The sequence below is a fragment of the Schistocerca cancellata genome, chromosome 3 (genome assembly GCF_023864275.1).
Source record: "Schistocerca cancellata isolate TAMUIC-IGC-003103 chromosome 3, iqSchCanc2.1, whole genome shotgun sequence".
Taxonomy (NCBI): Eukaryota; Metazoa; Arthropoda; class Insecta; order Orthoptera; family Acrididae; genus Schistocerca; species Schistocerca cancellata.
In genome coordinates, this window is record NC_064628.1 from 232,442,024 (window position 1) to 232,465,196 (window position 23,173).

A 23,173-nucleotide genomic window follows, 5' to 3' on the forward strand; every position below is an offset into this window, starting at 1 on the left:
TTGGTTGCAGTACTCTGATTGTCGTGGTCCCTGGCGAAGTTAAGTAACAAGTAAAAATCACCACACACCTAATGATAGATTACAATCTTTCCAGTAAATAGACACAGAGATCAGTTCATCTACTATAATCTTTGGAACAGAGAAAATGGCTTGCAGTACTGAAACAGATTGTTTTATTTTTACTGTACACAATACATATTATAAAAAAGGTTTTCATTCATACTGAATCAAAGAACCAGTTCTTTAGTTTTATAATCCTGCATTCTAATATCATTTTGGTGCCAAAAACTCATTTATAATTGGCGCTACCCTTTCTGGATTATTCAGATGAACATGATGGGTTCCTTCTACAGTTTTATAAACAAGTTCTTTTGATGATTTCTTCAACATGTTTAGTGTTTCCTCAATGATATTTTCTGGTTCTAGTTTTAATCCAGGCATGGCTTTGATAAAAAGGACACGACACTTAATTAATGCAGTCATCTCCATTAACTGATGATGTGTCCATCCTAGAAATCTACCTATCTTAAGTCTTTTATCTCTTCTGAAATTGTATTTTCCTTCAGAAGCAGCGGGAATTATTCCTCGCTTCAGTAACACTTCACAGGATTCTTTTGTCACAGATTTTGCAATCATTCCTTCATGCAGCCTTTCAATCATTTCTTCATATGTGTAGGAAGGCGTCTCCGCATCATTAAGAGAAACTGTGTCTAAGAATTTGTCCAAATTCTTGGCAAATTTTTTAGGTTCAGTGCTCATGTCAAGTGACCATGGCTTCAAAGCATCTAAGGCAATATGAGAGTCGACCTTGTCAGGAAATGCAGATGCAAAGATGAATCCTTCAGCTGCTCCAAAAGAATGTCCAAGCAGTGATACAGTTTCCCACCCAAAGTATTTCATTATTCTTCGTAAAAATAAAACTGATTCATTTCCATAATACGGAATGCCAGGAGGCAGATGAGAAGATAATCCATGGCCAGGAGTATCAATTGCAAGCACACTTATTGTTGGGTCCAGTAAAGGAATTAGAGTATCCCACGATCCAGCATTATCTTGCCACCCATGCAGAGCAAGGAGCGGTGTTTGGTTTTTTGGTCCCCACCAACGACCTGCCAACAAATAATACACTTTTTTTCTTTCATTGAAGAAAGACGAGAAGCACTAAAGAAGCTGCTTTTACATATTCTGCACACTCGTATTTTAGTCAACTTATCACAAAATTCTCTTTAAAAGATATGTAGAAAATAAGGCTTGAATCCAGTCCCAGTTAATTAAGAATTCATAATGCCCCGCCAGTAAATCAATTCTAGTCTATAATCAATTACTGTATAGACAGCTTTGATCCCTTTTACAGTCATTCATCCATTCACATGTCGTCAATCTCATTATGAAGGACAGCCTTCAGAAATGCTAAACGAGTTACATTATACATTAACAGGCAGGAAAGTCGTTGTAGAGTGCCCGTGCAAAGTATTTTTCAGTAATTTTTCAGTACAACATATACAGATAACTTTGGTGCATAAAATTGGTTGATTGACATCTACAGAACAGCTGTTAACAATGTTGGTTGACCACAAACAAACATGTTGGTAGGAATTTTTTACAGTGCAGTTTCTGGGAGACACTTTTGATGTAAATGTAAAAGAGGAAGAAGGCAGCAGAGAATAGTAATAAAGTGGTCACAGCTAACAATTGCAGATAAGTAATGGACAATAGCTGAAGGAAAAGATGCCATCAGGAAGTGTTTTAGCAAATAATAGCTTGAGTAGGTTGGAGGTCCAGTACAAAAAATGTGACACAGAGGAGTAAAGAGTGTTAGGTTATAGTTTTGTAATGTGTCTGAGTGAATATCAGTAATGCAAGGAGAGATACATGGAAGTTGAAGCAATTCTAATTTTATCATCGCTGTGCTTTACTCTCAAAGAGAGCACTGATCCTTAAATATATAGTCAGTATTTCTGTGTATGCTTTGCTTATGAGGAAAAAGTGAAAAATGTAAACCTGGCATTGAGACTTTTTGTTCCAGTTAAAAAAAATTCACATATTTTTCATGTTCCTCCTTTTAGGACAACCACTTTGTTGAAAAAAAGTTTCTTGTGATTAGAGCCCACCACTGAAGTATAAATATGAGTCAGTATCTTTACTGAACACTCAAAGTTTACAGTCATAAATATATTTTGTGATGTGAGGATAGGCCGAAATCATAAGGTATCAACTTGATGAATAGAGTGGATGTTCAAATAATTTTTACTTCTTATCCCTCAAATTTGTCATTGCCAAAGCACCTTCATGAGCAGGTGTGTTAGTCTCATGAAATATGACTTTTCTTGTATGGTCCAGGTATGTTTCATCTAATTCTCACGAAAAATATGACCCTACTTGAAACTGGTTGCTAGTTTTTTTAACTGTTAAAATGAAAGAGTAGTGTCATTATAAACATTCAGTAACTTTGGTATTTTTGTGCATGTTACACATCAAAAATTAAAATTTTACGTTGATAAGGTATTCCAGTTTTACTGCACAGGGAAACTGGAAAATGTTATCAATTTCTGAATTTACACGAGAGACATTTACTAAAATCAGCAGCCATCAATTTCAGCAAAACATGTCTAACATATAATGTAGTTCCCACTTGTATCAAGAGACTTTTCAATAGAATTGGCGATAGCTCACAATGTTATATTCACTAGCTTATGAAAACTGTTATTAATAAGGAAATGAGATGTTTATATTTAAAAAAAGATGACTTAAATAAAAAAGCTAATTGCACCTGATAATAGTCATTTCTAAGCCCAAAACTGGCCGAGAGTATGAAAATAAAAGCCTTACAATGGAAGTGGTGATCTCCATGTCTATTGCAATGGTCAGTTGTGGATGTTCCCTTGAAAACCCAAAAGACTTTTTTTTTGTGGGAGCATTTGAAAGCTCATGTTTAGAATCCTGGTACAAGATGTAGAGTATCTACATTGTGAAGGGCTGTGATACAATAAGCAATTTTCCATGGATGCATTGGGATATCAAGGTTTCAAGGCAATGCTGGTTGATACATGTATCCTTGTTAACAGAGGGCATTTGGAACACTTCATTTAGGAAAGTGTTTCATACTGTGCTGATTACATTCTTTTCCTGTGTGTTTCCCATAATTAACATGTTGAAGAGTTGTAGAAATTGAGCTCTAACACGGAAATAAACTGTTTCCGAACCCATCTCCATATAACATATTCTTCCTGTACATATGAGGAATGTTTCCCGACAGTCTGGCTATATCTTCATATTACACCCCATATATATATATATATATATATATATATATATATATATATATATATATAAAGTCTGCCATCAGTTTGTGAGCATATCTTATTTCTTGTTATATTTTGAAGAAAAGGGTAATAATAATAATAATAATAATAATAATAATAATAATAATGAGCGTATATTCAATTCCCTCCTCAACTACGAACCACCCCAAGAAAAACTTGTCTTCCCTTCTCCAGTATTCACACACCCAGACTCACATGCCCCAGATCTTGAAGAAATTATGGAGATAGTCAAGCAGTTGAAAAATAACAAAGCACCAGGAGAAGATGGGATCATTGCTGAGTTCTGGAAACTACACAATCCTATACTTATGCAGAAATTACACCATATAATGTCAGACATATGGATAACGGAGCAGATACCAGAGGACTGGAAATGTGCTCTAATTCACCTGCTACACAAAAAGGGCGACAAGACAGACATAAACAATTACAGAGGAATTTCCCTGCTCCTAGTCGCTTACAAAATCCTTTCCAAAGCGCTTTTAAACAGGATAGAATCCCAAGCAGATACACTAATTGGTGAATACCAGGCCGGATTCAGAAAAGGACGCTCATGTGCGGAACAGATCTGGTGCTTAACACTTTCGCTGCGGCTGACGCTTGTAAGCGTCACAACAAGCCACGAGCCAGTGCGGCTGACGCTTTTAAGCGTCCGCGCTCACTGTCTGTTTACGCAGTGTAGTTGCAGCGTCTAAGCTAGCATAAAAGCGTGTACACCTTTGTGTGGTCAGTTATCGAACATACATTGTTCGTAATGGAGACTAATGAACAAACATCTGGACCTTCCAATGTGAAAAGGAGCAGGAAAAGTGTTAAACTGACAGAAGAACAGTTCCTTAGTGTACTAGACGACAGTGATTTTCTGTGTAGTGAGGACGAGGCATACCACAGAGATTATAATTTAGAGGCTGCAGAGGAATTGCAGAGTGATGATAGCGTGGAAGCACAGCTTTCGAATCCATTGCATGACTACCTGCCGTTTCAGTGTGTTACCGGCCCGCACTGGAGAGTTGAGCGCCTGCACCGATGCCGCAGCGAAAGTGTTAAAGACAATATTACAAATGAGGAAATGCAGAAACACAGTAGTTACATTCATCAACTTCAGGAAAGCATATGATTCAGTGGACCGTGGAACCCTGTTTAAAATCATGGAAGAATTTGGGATCGACCAAAAGACACGAAAAATCACAGAACAGACACTTACAGGAACAACGGCCGAAGTGAAATTCATGGGCGAAATATCAGAACCCTTCGAAATCAAATCTGGAGTCCGACAGGGGGACGGACTATCCCCAATCCTTTTCAATATTGTTCTAGAAAAGATAATCAGGGAATGGGAACCTCACGTAAAGGGTATCCAAATTGATATCAAGAAAGAGAACCGAATTAAAGTCAATTGCCTTGCTTTCACTGATGATATTGCAATTATCACCAATAACAGAACACAAGCGATTCACACAGTGGAAAAACTACATGAAATTTCACAAAAAACCGGACTACAGATATCTTATGGAAAAACCCAATATGTGGAAAGGCAGCCAGAAAATAAATCCCCTTTAATAACAAAATATGGTAAAATTGCACAAGTCTGCCATTTTAAATACCTCGGTGAAAATATACAGTCCTCAGGATTAAACCGAATTGCCAATGAACAAAGAATCACCAAGCTCCAGAAGGCCTACAAGCTAACATGGACGCATTACAACAAGAAATGCATTTCGACAGATGCAAAATTAAGGCACTATACAACAGTGATTCTTCCAGAAGCAATCTATGCAGCTGAAACAATGGTGATTGATGGTCATTCAAAAATTAAGGAAATAGAAAAGCAGGAAAGAAAAATTCTCAGGAAGATTTACGGTCCAAGCAACAAAAATGGCATTTGGATGAAGAGACCACAAAACGAACTCTATAGAAAGATCAACATAGTAACAGATGAAATCAGAAAGCGCCGAGCCAAATTTTATATACACATCTACAGGATGGGAGACTCCAGAACAGCAGAGAAATTATTCAATATTATAACAAGCAGTAAATGTGGCGCAGAATGGCTGACAGAAGTCCAGAGGGATCTACAGCATATCAACATAAAAAATCTCGAAGATCGCACCGAGTGCCGGCATAAAATCACAAGTGTGAAGTTTGGGGAAAGAACATCGCGTCAGCCCGGTAAAAAATGGACAGAGGAACGGAAGAAGGAGCATTCTGAGAGGATGAGGAGGTTTTGGAAGCAAAGAAGAAAAACATCTGAAGATGAAATTATGAATTCGAGTTCAATCGCTCTCCTAAAGGGGAACAATCATTATTATTATTATTATTATTATTATTATTATTATTATTATTATGAGCGTATGGCATTGGTGGCTGGGAGACCCTTCGCGGAGCGGTTTGGCCGCTGCTCCAAGAGTTCTTTAACGCCACTACGGCGACTTGCGAGTGAATGAGGATGAAATGATGATGAAAGACACACGGCACTCAGTCATCTCCAGACAGAGAAAATCCCTTACCCCGCCGGGAATCGAACTCGGGACCCTGTGCGCAGGAACCGAGAACGCTACCGCAAGACCATGAGCCGCGGACGAAGTAAAGGGTGTCCCATACTTATCCCTTTTTCTTTTATTACAAATCTTTCTTGTAATATGTGAAAAAATGTGCATCAGATGTTCATATTTTTTGTTTTACGGTAGATCAGAGAGTGACGGAGTGCTGAAACAGGAAAAAAAAAATAATTGTGCAAAAGTGCACAGACATGGTTGCTCAGCTCTACAAAGTTGTCCTATCTTCCATTATATTGATAATTTTGTTTATTTTTATTTCACTAAATCACTGTGTGTATGACACTTAGACACATCTGTCCTTCCATATCAAAAGTCGCTTTAAATGGGAATAAATGTTTCTGAACAAATGGGGCTTCCCGTTATTTTTACTAATTTGATTTGATTTTTACTGATCCCAGAAATCCTGTTGTACAAGGGTCATTCAGAGAGTAAAGAATGTTTTGAAACTTCCTGGCAGATTAAAACTGTGTGCCCGACTGAGACTCGAACTCGGGACCTTTGCCTTTCGTGGGCAAGTGCTCTACCATCTGAGCTACCGAAGCACGACTCACGCCCGGTCTCACAGCTTTACTTCTGCCAGTATCTCGTCTCCTACCTTCCAAACTTTACAGAAGCTCTCCTGCGAACCTTGCAGAACTAGCACTCCTGAAAGAAAGGATATTGCGGAGACATGGCTTAGCCACAGCCTGGGGGATGTTTCCAGAATGAGCTCATTCTGGAAAGAATGTTTTATTTTAACATGTGACAGCATCCACCCACCATCGCCACCACCAATGACCGACCACTGACCTTAGTACTCATCTGCTTCAGTTTGGCAATAACTATGATCCAATATGGTTGCTTAGTGCTTAGCTGTGTGACAAAATTGATGACCCCATCAAGAGTAAGCTGTGCAGTGTTATCATATTTTCAAATACATAGAAAGTCCAACCCATCAAAATTTATAGAGAGGTAGTTCAGGTTTACAGTACTGTGATGAACGAAGCATCAGTTTGGAACTGGTGTATCATTTTTAATAGTGGACAGAAGAACGTTCACAATGAAGATTGCTGGGACTGGCCTCAGCGGTGGTTGATGGTCTCAAAGCAAGGATTGAAACAAAAATTGAAGAAGATGGGTGTTTCACAATTAGTGGACTACACTCATTCTTTCCAGAAATTTCAAGAATTGTGTTCTATGAGACTGTTAGTGCAGTTGTAGAATACAAAAAAGTGTGTGGCAGGTGGATTCCTTGAATTTCGTCAGATGAGCACAAAACCAAACGAATGGCAGCTGCATTGACATTTCTCAGTCCGTAGGAAAAGAATTGTGATGAATTTTCGAATCACATTGTCACAGGTGATGAGACTTGGGTATCACATTTCATACCAGAAACAAAGTGAATGGGATGGCATCATTCGCAGTCCCTATCAAATAAAATTTTCTGTAAAAAATGTTCTTTACTTTCTGAATTGACCCTCATATGATGATACTCTACAGCATTGACCCCTTACTTACCAAATCTCTCACCTAGTGCGAAGTCCCAAGCAACTGGAGAAAAGTGCCGGTGACTCCTGTATATAAGAATGCTAAAAGAGCAGATTTGCACGTTTACAGACTAATATCCCTAACATTGGTTTGCTGCAGATTCCCTGAACATATTCTCAGTTCAAATACAATACATTATCTTGAAACCGAGAAGCTTATGTCCACAAAACAGCAGAATTTTGGAGAGCATCACTCGTGTGAAGCTCAGCTTGCCCTTTTCTAACATGATATGATATGAACTATGGATAGAGGGCAACTAGCAGATTTCGTATTTCTAGATTTCTGGAAAGCATTTGACATGGTACCCCACAGCAGACAGTTAACAAAGATACAAGCATATCAAGTAGGTTCCCAGATATATAAGTGGCTTGAAGACTCAAGTAATAGAATTCAGTATGTTATCTTCAATGGCAAGTGTTCATGAGAGATAAGTCTATTGTCAGTGGTGCCCCTGGAAATGTAATAGGACCACTTTTGCGGGTTTTTCAGTATACACAAATAATGTGGCAGACAGGGTGGACAGCAATCTACAGTTGTTTGCCGATGATACTGTGGTGCACAGGAAGGTGTTGAAGTTAGATGACTGTAGGAGGATACAAGATGACTTTGACACAAATTGCAGTTGGTGTGTTGAATGGCAGCAAAATTTATGTTGCAAAATGTAAGTTAATATGGATTAGTAGGAAAAACAAAACCATGATGTTCAGATACAGTTCAATAGTGTCCTGCTTAACACAGTCACATCATTTAAATATCTGGGTGTAATATTGCAAAGTGATATGAAATGCAACAAACATGTGAGGATTGTGGTAGGGAAGGTCAGTGGTCGATTTCAGTTTATTGGGAGAATTTTGGGAAAGTGTAGTTCATCTCTACAAGAAACCGCATATAGGACACTAGTGGAACCTATCTAGAGCAGTGCTCGAGTGTTTGAGATCCATACCAGATTGGATTGAAAGAAGACATCAAAGGTGGGCTGGTGGATTTGTTACCGGTAAGTTCGAAGAGCTCGCAAGTGTTACAGAGATGCTTTGGGAACTCAAATTGGTATCCCTGGAGGGAAGGCTATGTTTTTCTTGAGGAACACTATTGAAAAAATTTAGAGAAATCGCATGTAAAGCTGACTGCAAAACAATTCTACTGCTGCAGATATACATTTTGTGTAAGGACCATGAAGATAATCTAGGAGAAATTAAGAGGTGCTGTGCAAGCATAAAGGCAGTAGTTTTTCCCTTGCTCTATTTCTGAATGGAGCAGGAAAGGAAAGGAAATAACTGGTAGTGCTACAGGGTATCCTCTGCCACGCATCATACAGCGACTTGCGGAGTATGCAGATGTAGATGTAGAGTCAAAATAATAATCAACAAACAGAATTCCTTGTTTTCCATCTTGTCAATTTATATTTAAGAAGTCTGCATGTGTTAGCCTATTTTACATATCTGATAACCTTGAACTGTGCTGTTTGTTTGAATAAAACTGCCAACTGTGAGCATGGTTATATGAAGATGATATGTATAACAATAATGGAGATTCCTGGATGGAGCAATATGAAGATGAAATGTGTTGTTATAAAGTAAAACTGTATGTCCAGGTGAGCATTATTTCCTTTATTGTTGAATTAAACTATATTGAAATAGCATCGTAAAACACGCCATTGAAAAAAGTATTTAATATAATGACCTGTCATTGTAAAACAATGATAAAAAATAACAAAAAATTAAAAACACATGACTAAGTCTTCAAAGGGTGTGGCCATTCCAATACCAATACTTCTGGGGTCTGTTGAGCCAATTTTTACTCATTTTTGTTTGTTAATACTGCTACTATTGTGAAGAGGTGGATGGAGAGATCAAATATTTGGCAACACACATTCTTGTAAAACCTGAGTACTACTCAGTATCCATCTTGGACTGAAATTTTAACAACTCCCAATCCAGCTGCAGTTGTTCAATCCCAAATAACCAAACTTATCCTTCAAATTTGTGCTTTGTTGAAATTATAATTTAGAGAGCTTGTAAAGTTAATGGGTCTGCATAAACAGTGTCTACCACCCTCATCCAAACAAAAAATTGTCAGACTATAAGAGCAAGTTCCAGAACTCTGAGAGGTGGGAGCTGCTGGGAGTATAACACTATGCAGGTTTCTCAGCATAATGAAAGTGTTAGCATTAAGCAACTGCACATGGTCTGTTCAAAAAATTTCACAACATTCGTAATTTTGTGCCAATGGTGTGTTGCAGCGAAATGCTGTTGGCATCCCTGCACATGCTTGTGTTTAATGTGTAACTACCAGAGACCTCATTGTTGTATGCCTATTAGTTATTGTTCATGCCATATTAAGTAGAACATCGTGTCGCACAGTCTGTGAATTTCAAGATGGCAGAGTTAGATGAGCAACACATTTGCGTTACATTTTGCATGACACTCAAGATAACCTTTACAGAAAGGCACCAAATGATGCAGGAAGCCTACGGGGATGAGTGCTTAAGCCTTACTCAAGTGTTATGAATAGTTCACATGGTTTAAAAATGGCCAGATGGAAACTGAAGTTGACCCTAGTTCAGGGTGCCCTTCAACACCCACCGATGATGCTCATGTCAGGAACATCAATGAAATTGTGCATGCCCATCAAAGACTGATTATCCGAGAGATTGCAGAAGAATGTAACATTTCAGCTGGATCATCATGAAATCCTGAAACAGCATCCTGGATCGTGTTGCTACCAAGTTCATCCCACAGCTCATGAGTCCAGACCAGAAAGGCCTTCACCTCACAATCTGTGAAGAGCTTTTGGATCGCACAAATGAGAATGAGGTGTTCCTTAAGAGAACCATAACCAGTGATGAGACATAGGTCTATAGTTATGATGTTGAGACTTACGTTCAATCTTCACAGTGGGTCAGGAAAGGTTCTCCAAGATCAAAAAAACCTCAGCAGGCCAGGTCAAATGTCGAAGCCATGCTTATAGTTTTCTTTGACTTTGAAGGATTAGTTCATCACGAATTCATGCTGTTAATTGATAGTACTATCGGGACATGTTGCAACACCTGTGAGAAAATGTGAGGAAATGGCCTGAAATGAGGTGAGACAGTTCATGGCTCTGGCATCATGATAATGCACCTGCCCACTCATCCCTGTTGGGGCACAAAAAATGAAATCACTGTGCTGCTTCATCCTGTACTTTCCAGACATGGCCCATGTGGACTGGTTTATTTCCAAAATTTAAAACCCCATTGAAAGGAAAAAGATTTGCAATGATAGACAAGATAAACGAAAATTTGCAGACAGCGCTTCACACGATCCAACAAGAGACGTACCAAGACTGTTTCTGGAAGTAGAAACAGCGATGGGAGTGGTACATCAATTGTGGAGGAGAGTACTTTGAAGGAGACCACTGTGTGATGTAGTCTTCAGTCCAGAGACTGTTTTGATGCAGCTCTCTATGCTACTCTATCCTGTGCAAGACTCTTCATCTCCGAGTAACTACTGTAACCTACATCCTTCTGAAACTGCTTAGTGTATTAATTCTTGGTTTCCCTCTACAATTTTTACCCTCCATGATTCCATCTAGTACTAAATTGGTGATTCCTTGATGCTTCAGAATGTGTCCTATTAATCGATCCCTTCTTCTAGTCAAGTTGTGCTACAAATTCCTCTTCTCCCCAATTCCATTCAGTATCTCTTCATTAGTTATGTGATCTATCCATCTAATCTTCAGCGTTATTCTGTAGAACCACATTTCAAAAGCTTCTATCCTCTTCTTGTCTAAACTATTTATCATCCATTTTTCACTTCCATACATGGATACACTCCACACAATTACTTTCAGAAAGGACTTCCTAACACTTAAATCTACACTTTATGTTAACAAATTTCTCTTCCTCAGAAATGCTTTCCCTGCCATAGCGTCTACATTTTATATCCTTTCTACTTCGACCATCATCAGTTATTTTGCTCCCAAAATAGCAAAACTCATTTACTACTTTAAGTGTGCCACTTCCTAATCTAATTCCCTCAGCATCACCCGACTTAATTCAACTGCATTCCTTTATACTCGTTTTACCCTTGTTGATGTTCATCTTATATCCTTCTTTCAAGACACTGCCCATTCCGTTCAACTGCTCTTCAAAATCATTTGTCGTCTCTGAGAGAATTACAATGGCAAAGGCAGTCCTCAAAGTTTTTATTTCTTCTCCATGGATTTTAATTCCTACTCTAAATTTTTCTTTTGTTTCCTTTACTGCTTGCTCAATATACAGACTGAATAACATCGGGGAAAGGCTACAACCCTGTATCACTCCCTTCTCAACCACAGCTTCCCTTTCATGCCCCTCGACTCGTATAACTGCCATCTGGTTTCTGTACAAATTGTAAATAGCCTTTCATTCCCTGTATTTGACCACCTACAATAAAGGTAAGAGTGGAAAAAATTTTGTGGCCAAAGTTCCGGAATTTTTTGAACACACCTCGTATTCACTGGCAGATGAGGCTCTTTTTCGCACTTCTTCGCTTATTATCTTGTGTTCTCTGGGCTACCATCTAAAATTGCTCAATCTGGGTCCCCAGTAGTTAGTTTAAGCCTACGTGCCACTTACCTCAAATATGTAATTGTGAAAGAATTAGCATTTCCAATGGTATTATCTATATGTGTATTAATAATCTCTTGTCTCTCACAGGTCATCAGAGTTTTGTTCTTTGGTTTTTCAGTTGTGTGTAATGGCTGTCTGTGACGGTGTTTTGGTATTGCCGTACTTCTGTGGTTTTTTGAGAAAAATGTTCCATTTCAAAACGACATTTGGTGTTTTGTCAACAGTACTGCATGACTGTACACCTGAAACGGGCACCTGACCTCTGATAACCATCCCACTTACAAGCAACTACACAACCAAATGAGTCACTCTGTGGGAATGCAAAACTCGGGTATGCCCACTCGCTAACTGATAACTTTCATAGATGTAGCTTCCTGTGGAAAAGTCTAAAGAGGTCTAGGAACATGCAAATCTAAATCAGCAGCTCAACCACTGGTTTCTATTGAGGATCTAAATAACTACTGTGACATGCCAACATCTTTACTTGACAAACACATAAGGGCACAAACAGTCAACTTGCTTTAAAGAAGCCATGGTTCGTACAAACAAAAAAAATTTCTGTCTTTTACTGCCTAAAGTAACTGGCATTTTCAACCATTCTGACAACCAACATCCTGGGCGAAGGGACTCATAAAACCATTACCCAAGAAGGGATCTGACAAACCATCTACAGGGCATTTGCATTCTATCAGTATTATCGAAGTCTTTAGAATGCATAGTCCACAAACAGCTTACAAAATGTTCAGCATCAAATAACCTTTTAGATGAATACCAGTCAGGTTTGCAGCAAAACTGCAGCATAATGATCAAGTTTGTAAAAATGACTGTCGATGTGAAACAAGCTATGGATAAACAACAGGTGACTGTTGTGTATTTTTTGGATTTCAGCAAAACTTTTGACACTGTTGACTTTGATATTCTACGTGTTAAACTCACAAGTTAAAATTTTTCTTCAAGTGCTGTGCAATTGTACCAATCATCCTTTGTTGGCAGGATGCAGTGTGTAATGTATATGGTCACAATTGAGGGATGTAGTAAGGCTCAGTACTGGGCCCTTTACTTTTCTTATTATTATATCTTAATGATGTGTCAGCTATTCTCCCCACTGCAAATATCACCTCTATGCTGATACTTTTAATTATATCTAAATGCATGACCAAAAACTTGTGCACAACCATCCAGCACATAAATGCTGATTTACGTATTCTCACAAAAAGACTCATTGCAATGCAGTTCTAAGAATCTCTTCCACCCTTAAATCTCACAAGCACAGAAATAATCTTTTCTTCTTCTGCAAAAAACTTTATGTCAATTCCGGACAATCACTTAAACAGGACTGAAAACACAACTGCAAGAAATTGTCAGTGTCACTTCATTCACTACCAAAATATAAAAAAAGTATTTCATTTTGAGTTTAAAAAGAAGGTCATAGAATCACTAATACTACCTGTACTTGACTATTGAGATGTTATTCTCCAAGGACTTTCGAACAAAAGCTCATGCACACTAGAACTGGTGATGAATGCTTGTATGCAATGAGGTGAGCTACTTTGAATTATCGCTCCTGCCCATGAACAATTATCATGGCTGCATGCTGATAAGCATAGAGGCTATGATACTCTGTTTGCTGTATTGTCTTCTTAATCATTGCTTTCCCAATTATTTTTCTTCAACTCTTACTTTGCTGTTTGAATAGCACAGCAGAAATACTTATTCTCAAATGAGTAAAATTCTCTCTATACCATCACATAAGACTGTAATGTTCTCTAAATCATTTTCTGTACCAGGAACCCAAATTTAGTTCAATATTCCTCAAAAAATCAGAGAAATTAAACTCCTTCCAGACATCAAAAGACAGTTAATGGACAACTTGTATCACGATACCCATCTCTCCCATAAGCTAGCCTGCAACTCCCTCTTGTCAGTCCACCATCCCCCATAATTTTTCCCTCCCCTTTGTTGGCAGAGTTCTCTATTTTACTTATTTTCTTTACTAACAGCCACTGTACAGTCATTTCAGTATCTTCTTTACCCCTTCCTCTTCCATAATACTAAATGCCTGTTCAGATCTGCTAAACCAATCTGTATCATTCGTAATGCCCTTTTACTGTTACTATTACTATTATCATTATTATTAGTGTCAACTATTATTATTGTCAATTATTATTATCATTATTAGTTCCTATTATTATTATTATTATTATGGATGTTTTGTAATATCTTTGGTATGTGTTGTTCCTGATCAGATATTATCTTTCCTAATTAACGTAACTTCCATAACAGATTAATTCTCAGAGATTCAACTCTTTGTAAGAACTGCAACAGTTGCTATATAACAATATTATGACAAAATTAAAAATGTATAGAACATCCATCATTAGGGTATTTGCCCTGAATGCACTATTTAGCAAAGCTCAGCAAACATTTCTTACAGCTGCAAGATGTTTTATGGCTGAGAAATTTTAAAAAAAACAGACTTGAGTAATTTTATGGCAATGAACAAATCATCTATGCTTGGAATCTACAGAGAAATCAAGTGTGCACACGTTTTCCAGTACCTGCAAGACTGGATAACACGAACAATTTGGTTGCCAGTGTGTGTTACAGTAGCCTTAATCTGTGATCTGTTTGAAGAAGAGAAAACAGTCTTCTTTTTATTTAACAAAGTTTTTTAATATGAATTTCTTATGTAGAAAATGACACTTTACATGTTTTTCCAGTAATAACAAGGAATGCTCCATTTAATTTTGCCAAGTATGGAGGAGCAGAGTGCGAGTTTCATTAAGTCCACCCAAATTAAGATTTTTTGGGCAAATGCTCGGAAAATTCCTTCAAAAATGTCACAGGCAGCTTCCTTCCCACTTCTGTTTGACAGAGTTAGTGAGTATTCCACCATCTCTAATGAATGACAATGGTCTATGAACAGATGTTGGCTAATCTTTCTTTACACTCTCTTAGAGAGAAAGTTCACACACACCTTTTAGCCAAGTATGTGAAAGGAGGCATTTCTCAACTAGAAAGGGTAGTCATTTTAAATTCATTGGTGAAAGAAACCATAAGTGCCAGACACTGCTGGTCCAGCTGGGTAGTGTTCGTACCTTAAAGTAACTTCTGCCCAAATATTAATTTTGTCATTATCAATACACAATCACAATGCCACAACCAGGCTTTAAAAATGTCTCTTACATTATCCATTGTTAAATTTGCATAAGAAAACTAACCTACTCGGCTAATCCTCAAAAGGTTTCCAGTATTTAAGATAAATAAGTTAATGACATGTAGCCTGGAGGTATCTGTTTTGAGTTCTTTGGCTGACTGATGATGATCTGAATTTTCACCAAGACGACTGGCTGACTTTCTCAAAGAATGGGATGAACCATTTGCAATTGAGGATAAGTCTTTGAGAATGCCACTCACTCATCCTAAGAGAAAAATCTGCCAAAAAACCTGATACAGGTGCCTCAAAGCAGTATGTGTAAGTTTGGCCATGGAAGTCTCAACAATTACAAATATGTTAAAGTTAAAAAGACTGGGTCATATTTTGGCTGACCATTTCATACGTGCTGGGGATTGTCTTCAGGTGGGATGAGATTTGTAATTTATACCTACACAATTTGCTGTTGATTATAGTTGTGACCTTCCACCATTTCTGCTTCAGCAGAAACAGCACAAAAAAGTCCCTACCTTTTGCTTATGTATAAGCAAATAGTTTTAATTGTTTTGAGATATATATTAAACCAGTGGCTTTAATCTTTTTTTTTTAACTGCTGTTATGGCATTTTACAGTAGTAAAGTACACAAAAATATTATCTCGCCTGTTCAACTGAAAAATATTCCTTGGTTAAAGAGTCTGTCTGGCAGTTGAGAAGTGGTTCTTCAACTTGAAATTAGAAGACAATGCACTAGATAACAATTTCTTAATGAGCAAAGTGACTTTAAAAACTGTGTCCCATATAGCAATATGTTCATCTGTATAGACGTGATCATCAATAATTGTGACATTACTAATCATCAGAAAATCTGTTGCCCGGTTAGATGACAAAACTTCTCCATGACTGTGCAATAAAATATATTTATTGTAAAGTTTCCAAGTCACAAAATGTGTGCAATTTCTTTAAATTTCCAGACAGATTAAAATTGTATACCAGAAGTTGCCTCCAGATTACATCTGGATAGCTCAGTCAGTAGGATCACAGACCAAGAAAAACAAGGGTCGGTGTTCAAGACCTGGTTTGGCGTAGTTTTAATGGCAGGAATTTTCACGACATGGTACATTCTGCTGCAGGGTGAAAATTTAATGCTGGCTAATTAATTCTGAGTGATGTGCCACAGAAGTCAGTCTAGATGTCAGTGTAATGGATGTGGGCTGCTTCCTCATTTGCAGATAACAAGGACAAGGCACTAAAATACACAGAATGAAACTTGCGTGATACAGCCTCTGGCAGAATTAATAGTAAGATATAAAAAGGAGAAAAATGTGAAACAAGTTGATAAATATTTTGAAACACATATAGAAAACAACATGCCCTTATATATCATATATACCATTTACTTGATTCTGATAATAACACCTTTCATATGGTCACCATCCTGTTCCATGCAATCCTCTAGCTGGCAAATGAAAGCTTCAAGCACCCACTTCAGCATGTTTAATGGGATTTCCTCCACAGCTGTATATATCCTTTCCTTGAGTTCAACCATGGTATGAGTCTGTGTAGCATAAATTTAATTCTTTGAGTATACCCACAAGAAGAAGCCAGGGGCAGCCAAATCTTGCTACTGTGGTGGCCATTGAATGTCTTCAAACCTGGAAACCAATCGAACAGGAAAATGATTCTGCAAGACATTCAGGGACTGCTGGGGCATTGCCTTGTCCTGTTGGAATCAAATGCAGTGTTTAAAAAGGCCAACCCAAAGCTACACCGTACCACATTCACAGTGCATGGTTATCCATGCAAAGATTACCTTCATTATGTGGCACACAGTACCTGTTCCAAGAAGCACAAGGCCAAGGTTCATTACAACTTTAATTTGTTAGTTTAGTTCCCATACAACCTGCAATTTGTGTGGAAGCAGAGGATATCACAGATAATGTGCCGCAGGAAACAATCTGACATTGTTAGTGCCAATGCATGACTGGCAGCAGAATGGTGAGCTTCGGATGAGTGCTTGACATGCCTCTTACACTCGATCAGTGGTCCACTGTGTCCTTAATTGTCCTGGACTATTCTCATTTACATAAGATGCAGATGGTGATGCAAGAGAAGTGAACTGTAATGAGAGACTCAAAACAAACATGTCTCAATGCTCTGAAGTTCACAAGGCCAGAATTACACATGACTGCCCTTCCTCAAAGCTGTTTTTGCATACTCGTTTTGTGCAGGGGCAACAGTGATGCCATATCGCATGACCCAGATCCTACTACTCATTCTGCCGCCCCCGTACACTGTCAGTGTGTATACTTGACTGCTCTACTAATGTAAATTAATATTTTTGAATTGGCTAAAACACCAAGATAGAGAGCTCTGTATTCAAATTACATAATAAATGAAGGCAATAAAATTTAAAGCCACATGAACACAGGTTTCCTCTTCAGAATTATAGTGAATATAATAATGAACTTGCTGAAAAGTATAAATAAAACTGGAAATGGTACAGGGTTATTTTTTAACTGTGATTCAATGACATTGTTTCATTGATATTTAGTTACATGATTGCTAGTTTTCATTAAAATATTGTTAAAAGTATAATATATACATTTTTCTATAGAACTTAAGACAAGGATAGAATCAGTATTCAGTGAGTATAATGTCAAAACAGTCACAACAGTTTGAAAGTTTGCTTTAATAACTGAATAATGTACCACATTTGATTAAAATCCACCTATGTCAATCTTCTTCAACTTTAAGATTATGTTTGTGCAACTTTCAATTTTTCAGAACAACATAGAATAGACTATATATAAAAAAAACAAAAATGCTTTAATCCAAAACATCTTATGGAACTGCTGTTACTCTACGTAACAATAGGATAAATCGGTTTTTATCACAGACATGATGACTGGTGATATCTATCTCATAGTATTATTTGGACCATTAATATAATTTCAGTGACAGAAGCAATACATGAATCAGATACATAAAAAAGCTAATAATGCCAAAATATGTGCTCTCTATACATTAACATTTTTACATAGATCCAAGGATGAGTAGGAGGAGACCACAACAGACAAGTTTGTGTGTTGCATTATGCTGCTACACAGCATATGGAGGATCACAATGTGCTATATGTGTGTCTATTAGAGAAGAAGAATCTTTGTGAGGGTTAGAACACAGGAAGATTTCTTAAGTAGTGATGTGAAACTTTTCATATGGACCAGACATTATGAATGAGATCTATGGAGTAACACAGTTAAACTAGAGGGTAAAACTATAAGGCTGTAGAGAAGTTTCCAGCAGGCATCCAGTGAGTATTCATTAAAATTGATACATACACACACTCTAAGTATGACTAGTGTTTCTTTAAAGTCAGTACCACCATTATACTGTTGTTTATTTACAGTGTTACATTTACACTTACATAATAATGATTTCAGCTTCAAAGTGCCATTGTCAAGTGTTTTAAGTGTTATAAATTGCCTAAGATGGCATACTGTTGTATTAATATACACTATGACAGTATGCCATCTTAGGCAATTTATAACACTTAAAACACTTGATAATGGCACTTCGCAGCTGAAATCATGATTGTGTAAGTGTAAATGGAACACTGTAAATAAACAACAGTCTAATGGCGGTATTGACTTTAAAGAAATATATTATGACTGTGGCCCCGCATTAGGAAAAAAAATTATTATATGACTAGTGTGTTTTTCCCAACAGAAGACCCAGCTTAAATAAGCCATTAATAAAAAGCATTACCAACTCATTTGATTATACAACCAAATCAATAATCCTGTCTCTGTCACACCACTTTTCTTCCCAGTCTGTATCTTTACCTTAGTTCAGTACATACAACTATTGTCATGATAACAGGAACTTGTTAATGAGATGTGATATTCTCTCTGGGTTATTTAGATGCAGATGATGAGTGCCATCCACATTATAATGATCCACTCTGCTGCCATTCTTCTTCATCATCTCTACAGTCTTCTTGTACACTTCCTCATGTATACCAACAATAGAACCTTGATTACCTCTTATGCTAAGGTTGGAGCATTTCACATTCTGAGCTAAGCTAACAATAGCATCAAATGAGAGACGGCCCCAGACATGGATCCTCAGCCGTGGGTCCCTTGAGAAGTAATACCTGTCTTCATCACCATGAGGCACACGAACTGCTCCCCTCCGAAGCAATATTTTACACGAGTCTATTGTTGGCGATTTTTCACTGCCTTCATAAAGACGTTTCAGTATTTCCTCATAAGTGTAACTTGGGGGCTTATTTTTTCCCATTTTGTCTTCGACAGATATGATCCAGTCAGCAAACTGATAAGCTTTAACATCAACTACTGGCCTCACAGCCAACATTGTCCTGGCACATTCAATGCTAACATATTTGTCTACTTCTTCAGGATATGTTGCAGCATACGCTAAACTTGTCGCACTGCCAAAAGAGTGTCCAATGAGTGATACCTTATTCCACTTAAAATGCCTTGTAATCAAACGTAGTGTTAACACAGCATCCACAAACTGATAAAATTTTCCAACTGGGAAATGGGATGAATGTCCATGTCCAGGAAAGTCAATAGCCAAAAGTCCATCCACGTTTAAATGAGGAACTAAAGGATCAAAAGTCCCAGCATTATCCTCATATCCATGCAAAGCAATTACTGGCTGGATATCCGTCCGTCCCCACCACTTACCTGTCAAAAAAGAAATACTGAAGTAGTCTGTAAAATATTGTAACTTACTAATGGTTTGTGTTGCAATTTTACCATGACAGGGGAGTAAAAACACAATCTGTTGTTATTACATGATTAATATTGTGAAAATACAATAGCCTATGTAATGTCTCAGCAACATTGTGCACAGAAATGATTGCTTCTTGTGCCATAATAATATAATCAGGGATTAACAGCAAGTGTGTTCCCACTTTGTGTTATGAAAATAAGATTTAATAGTAAAAAAAGATACTGCTGAAATTCTCACTGAGATTTATTTTGGATGCTAATAATAAATTGCTAAAAAGTGATCAATCTGCAAAATTATGTGCAAATCAAGCTTCTAATGAAAGTATCTGTTGTTGCCAATGAAAAACACAATTACTAGCTTCTGGTCAAGTGTTAAATGTATAGCATTGAATAGTGACTTACTGGAGAAAACGGAACATTGACACCACATATCACTGAATTATTTTGCTGAAGAACAGAGTTGTAGCCACTGGGAAATATCCAACAGAGTGACCTGTCAGATACCTACATACAAGTCAATCAAACATGAATGTGTACTGAATATTTTCTTCTCTTACTTATTTATTTATTTATTTTAATTATTTATAGTTCCTTTTATTTTTTTCCTGTACTTTGTACAACACAAATTATTTGACCTCGATCTTAGTTAAGTAATCATTACATGAACAATGATGAGCTAATCAGTTTCTGAATGCCTCCTGCTAATAAATTGGAACATGCAGTTGGTTGTCTTAACTGTAATATTATGTATTTTATTTCCAGAGGCTTTTATGCTTAAATGGTTGTTTCTTATTTGTAGACAGTCTTAATGCTTAAACGAGGTTTTCAGAATGTAATCTGATGTATATGAAATGTCCTTTGGTTTCTTTTAGTAGTCTGAAGAAAACCATTCACATTGTTTAAACATTCTCACTCGAATCATGGAAGAGTCACTGCACAAAAGTCTGTCATAGACCTGTTGACATTAGTACCTACAGGTCCTACTAGCACACTGCATTAATAAAATATCTCACTCTGGTGCTTAGCTCTGGACTGTATGTATATGGACAGAATTACTCAGATAAAACTCCAGACTCCTAATTGTTGCTCAACACTTCTTCAGAACAAAGTACATAGCTTCATACATCACTACTAACATACCTGTATCATAACACGACAGAACAAGCACAATTTTATTACAAACCCAAATAACTGCAGCAATTAGGAACCATCACCTATGAAATTATTTGTCAACCTATTTTCAAAACTTCAGTTATGAATATCTTTGCTTCTAGGATTTCTTATCTTGATGCGTGATGGTTGTCAGGAACATGTGAAATAAGGGAAAGGCAACCACTCACTCATAGTCGACCAATGCATAGTGCTCAGAAACATTCAACAGAAAACAGCTTTTGCTGTTTCTCTAGTAAAAGTACACACTTACACCCACACAACCACCCAAAGGCATATTTCCATGAGAACGTTTTCCTACATTTCAGATGCTGCTCACTTCCTTCATCGACTTTCTGCAGTTCCTATCGCATTACCACCAGATCCCTTGTTGGTCACCTTGGATGTGACATTCTTCATACACCAACATCCCCCATGCCCATGCAGCCAAGGAACACAACCCATCCCAACATCCTCCTGATACCAAACCCACCACCTCTTTCCTAATCCTTCCAGCCAAACACATTCTGACCCACAGTTATTTCACTTTTGAAAGCCAAATCTATATTACTGCCTTGGGTACTCACATGGCACCATCCTATGTGAACTTATTTATGGGCCATCTGGAGGAATCCTTACTATCAAGTAAACACCTAAAACCCCTTGTCTGGTTGAGATTCAGTGATGACATTTCGATGATCTGGAATCATAGCAGTGACAACCTTTGCTCTTTCCTCCATAACCTCAACACGTTCTACCATATCCGCTTCATCTGGTCCTTCTCAACTCAAAGAACCATCTTCATCTTCATAGATGTAGATCTCCACTTCTCAGAAGGCTTTACAAATACCTCTGTTCACCAAAGTACTTTCAATTTGACAGCTGTTGTTCCATCTCAAAAAGTATCTTTCTTAAAGATTCGCCATCTGCAAATGCCCCATCTCCAGTGGAAAGCAGGAATGCTGCAATGTACCAGTAATCTTACCAGAGCCATTACCGACAGATGGTATCCTATCCAACTCATCCAACCACAGTCTAGTTACAGGCATCTCCTATCCAACAAAAGCCAGGACCATGTGTGAAAGCAACCGCATTATATATCAGCTATGCTACAATCACTGTACAGTATTATATGTGGGCGTGACAACTAACCACTGTCTATGTGCATGAATGCACACATCAAAACTGTGGCAAATCATGAACTTGACCATCTAGTTGCTGAACATGCTGCACCCCACTACACAAATGACTTCAACAGCTGCTTCACTACATGGCCCTTTGGATACTCCTTTCTATGAAGTATGCAGGAAGGAACTGTCTCTCCAGCATATCCTCCACTGCCTCAATCCTCTTGACCTAAATCTCCACTAACCTGTTTCACACCGCTTCACCTTTATGCTTTCCCTTCTCTCTTTTGTTCACGCCAGTGTTGCCCCCCCCCCCTCCCCCCCCTCCCCAGATCATCTACTAACACTTCCCCTCCTCCAAGCGCGCGTGCGCGCGCACACACACACACACACACACACACACACACACACACACACACGCCCTCTCCCTTTCTCCCCTCCCTCCCTGTCTCCCTCTTCATTGCCAAAGTCTCCTCCTTTCCTCCCCTCCCTTCTCCCCCTCTCTTAATTACTTATATGCTCTACACTTTGAACTCTCTTTGACTTGTTGTGCAGCCGTCATCGGTCAAAAAACCTACATCACACTATCCCTCTAGGTGCCCCCTCCCCCCCCCCCCCCCCACTTTGTGTGCCTTAGCTACCCCTCCATCTGTCCAGGCAACTGTTCCCTATAATTGGTAGTCAATAATCAGTCTATCACAACTGTAGGAGTGTGTGTGTGTGTGTGTGTGTGTGTGTGTGTGTGTGTGTGTGTGTGTGTGTGTGTGTGTACTTTTACTAGAGAAAAATTAGGGCTCGAAAGCTAGTGTGAACACTGCTCTCTGTTATGTATTTCTATACTCCCACACCAGTCTGCTAAAAGTGAGTGGTTGGCTTTCCGTTATTTTATGCATTTTCCCCTCCAGTAATTTCCATTATTGTTAAAAATAGTACACAGCTATTTATGGCCAGCAAATTGATTGGTTTTCTTAAAAGAAGAGGCTGGACAT

The 23,173-nt window shown here is 38.0% G+C and overlaps 1 protein-coding gene across 3 annotated transcripts in view; it reads right to left on the reverse strand.

Annotated features, from left to right (window-relative positions):
- Window positions 1-156: 156 nt before the first annotated feature.
- The window catches only part of LOC126174869 (probable serine hydrolase), a 71,571-nt gene continuing 48,554 nt past the window's right edge, over window positions 157-23,173 (reverse strand). For 2 of the 3 annotated variants that reach the window (XM_049921279.1, XM_049921277.1), the window contains exon 3: window positions 17,698-19,860. In XM_049921279.1, the coding sequence (XP_049777236.1) occupies window positions 19,019-19,860 (842 nt within the window). In that variant the 3' untranslated portion in view covers window positions 17,698-19,018. Of the gene's footprint in view, window positions 1,110-17,697; window positions 19,861-23,173 lie in introns of those variants that run through there. The other variant, XM_049921280.1, reaches the window with a different exon arrangement.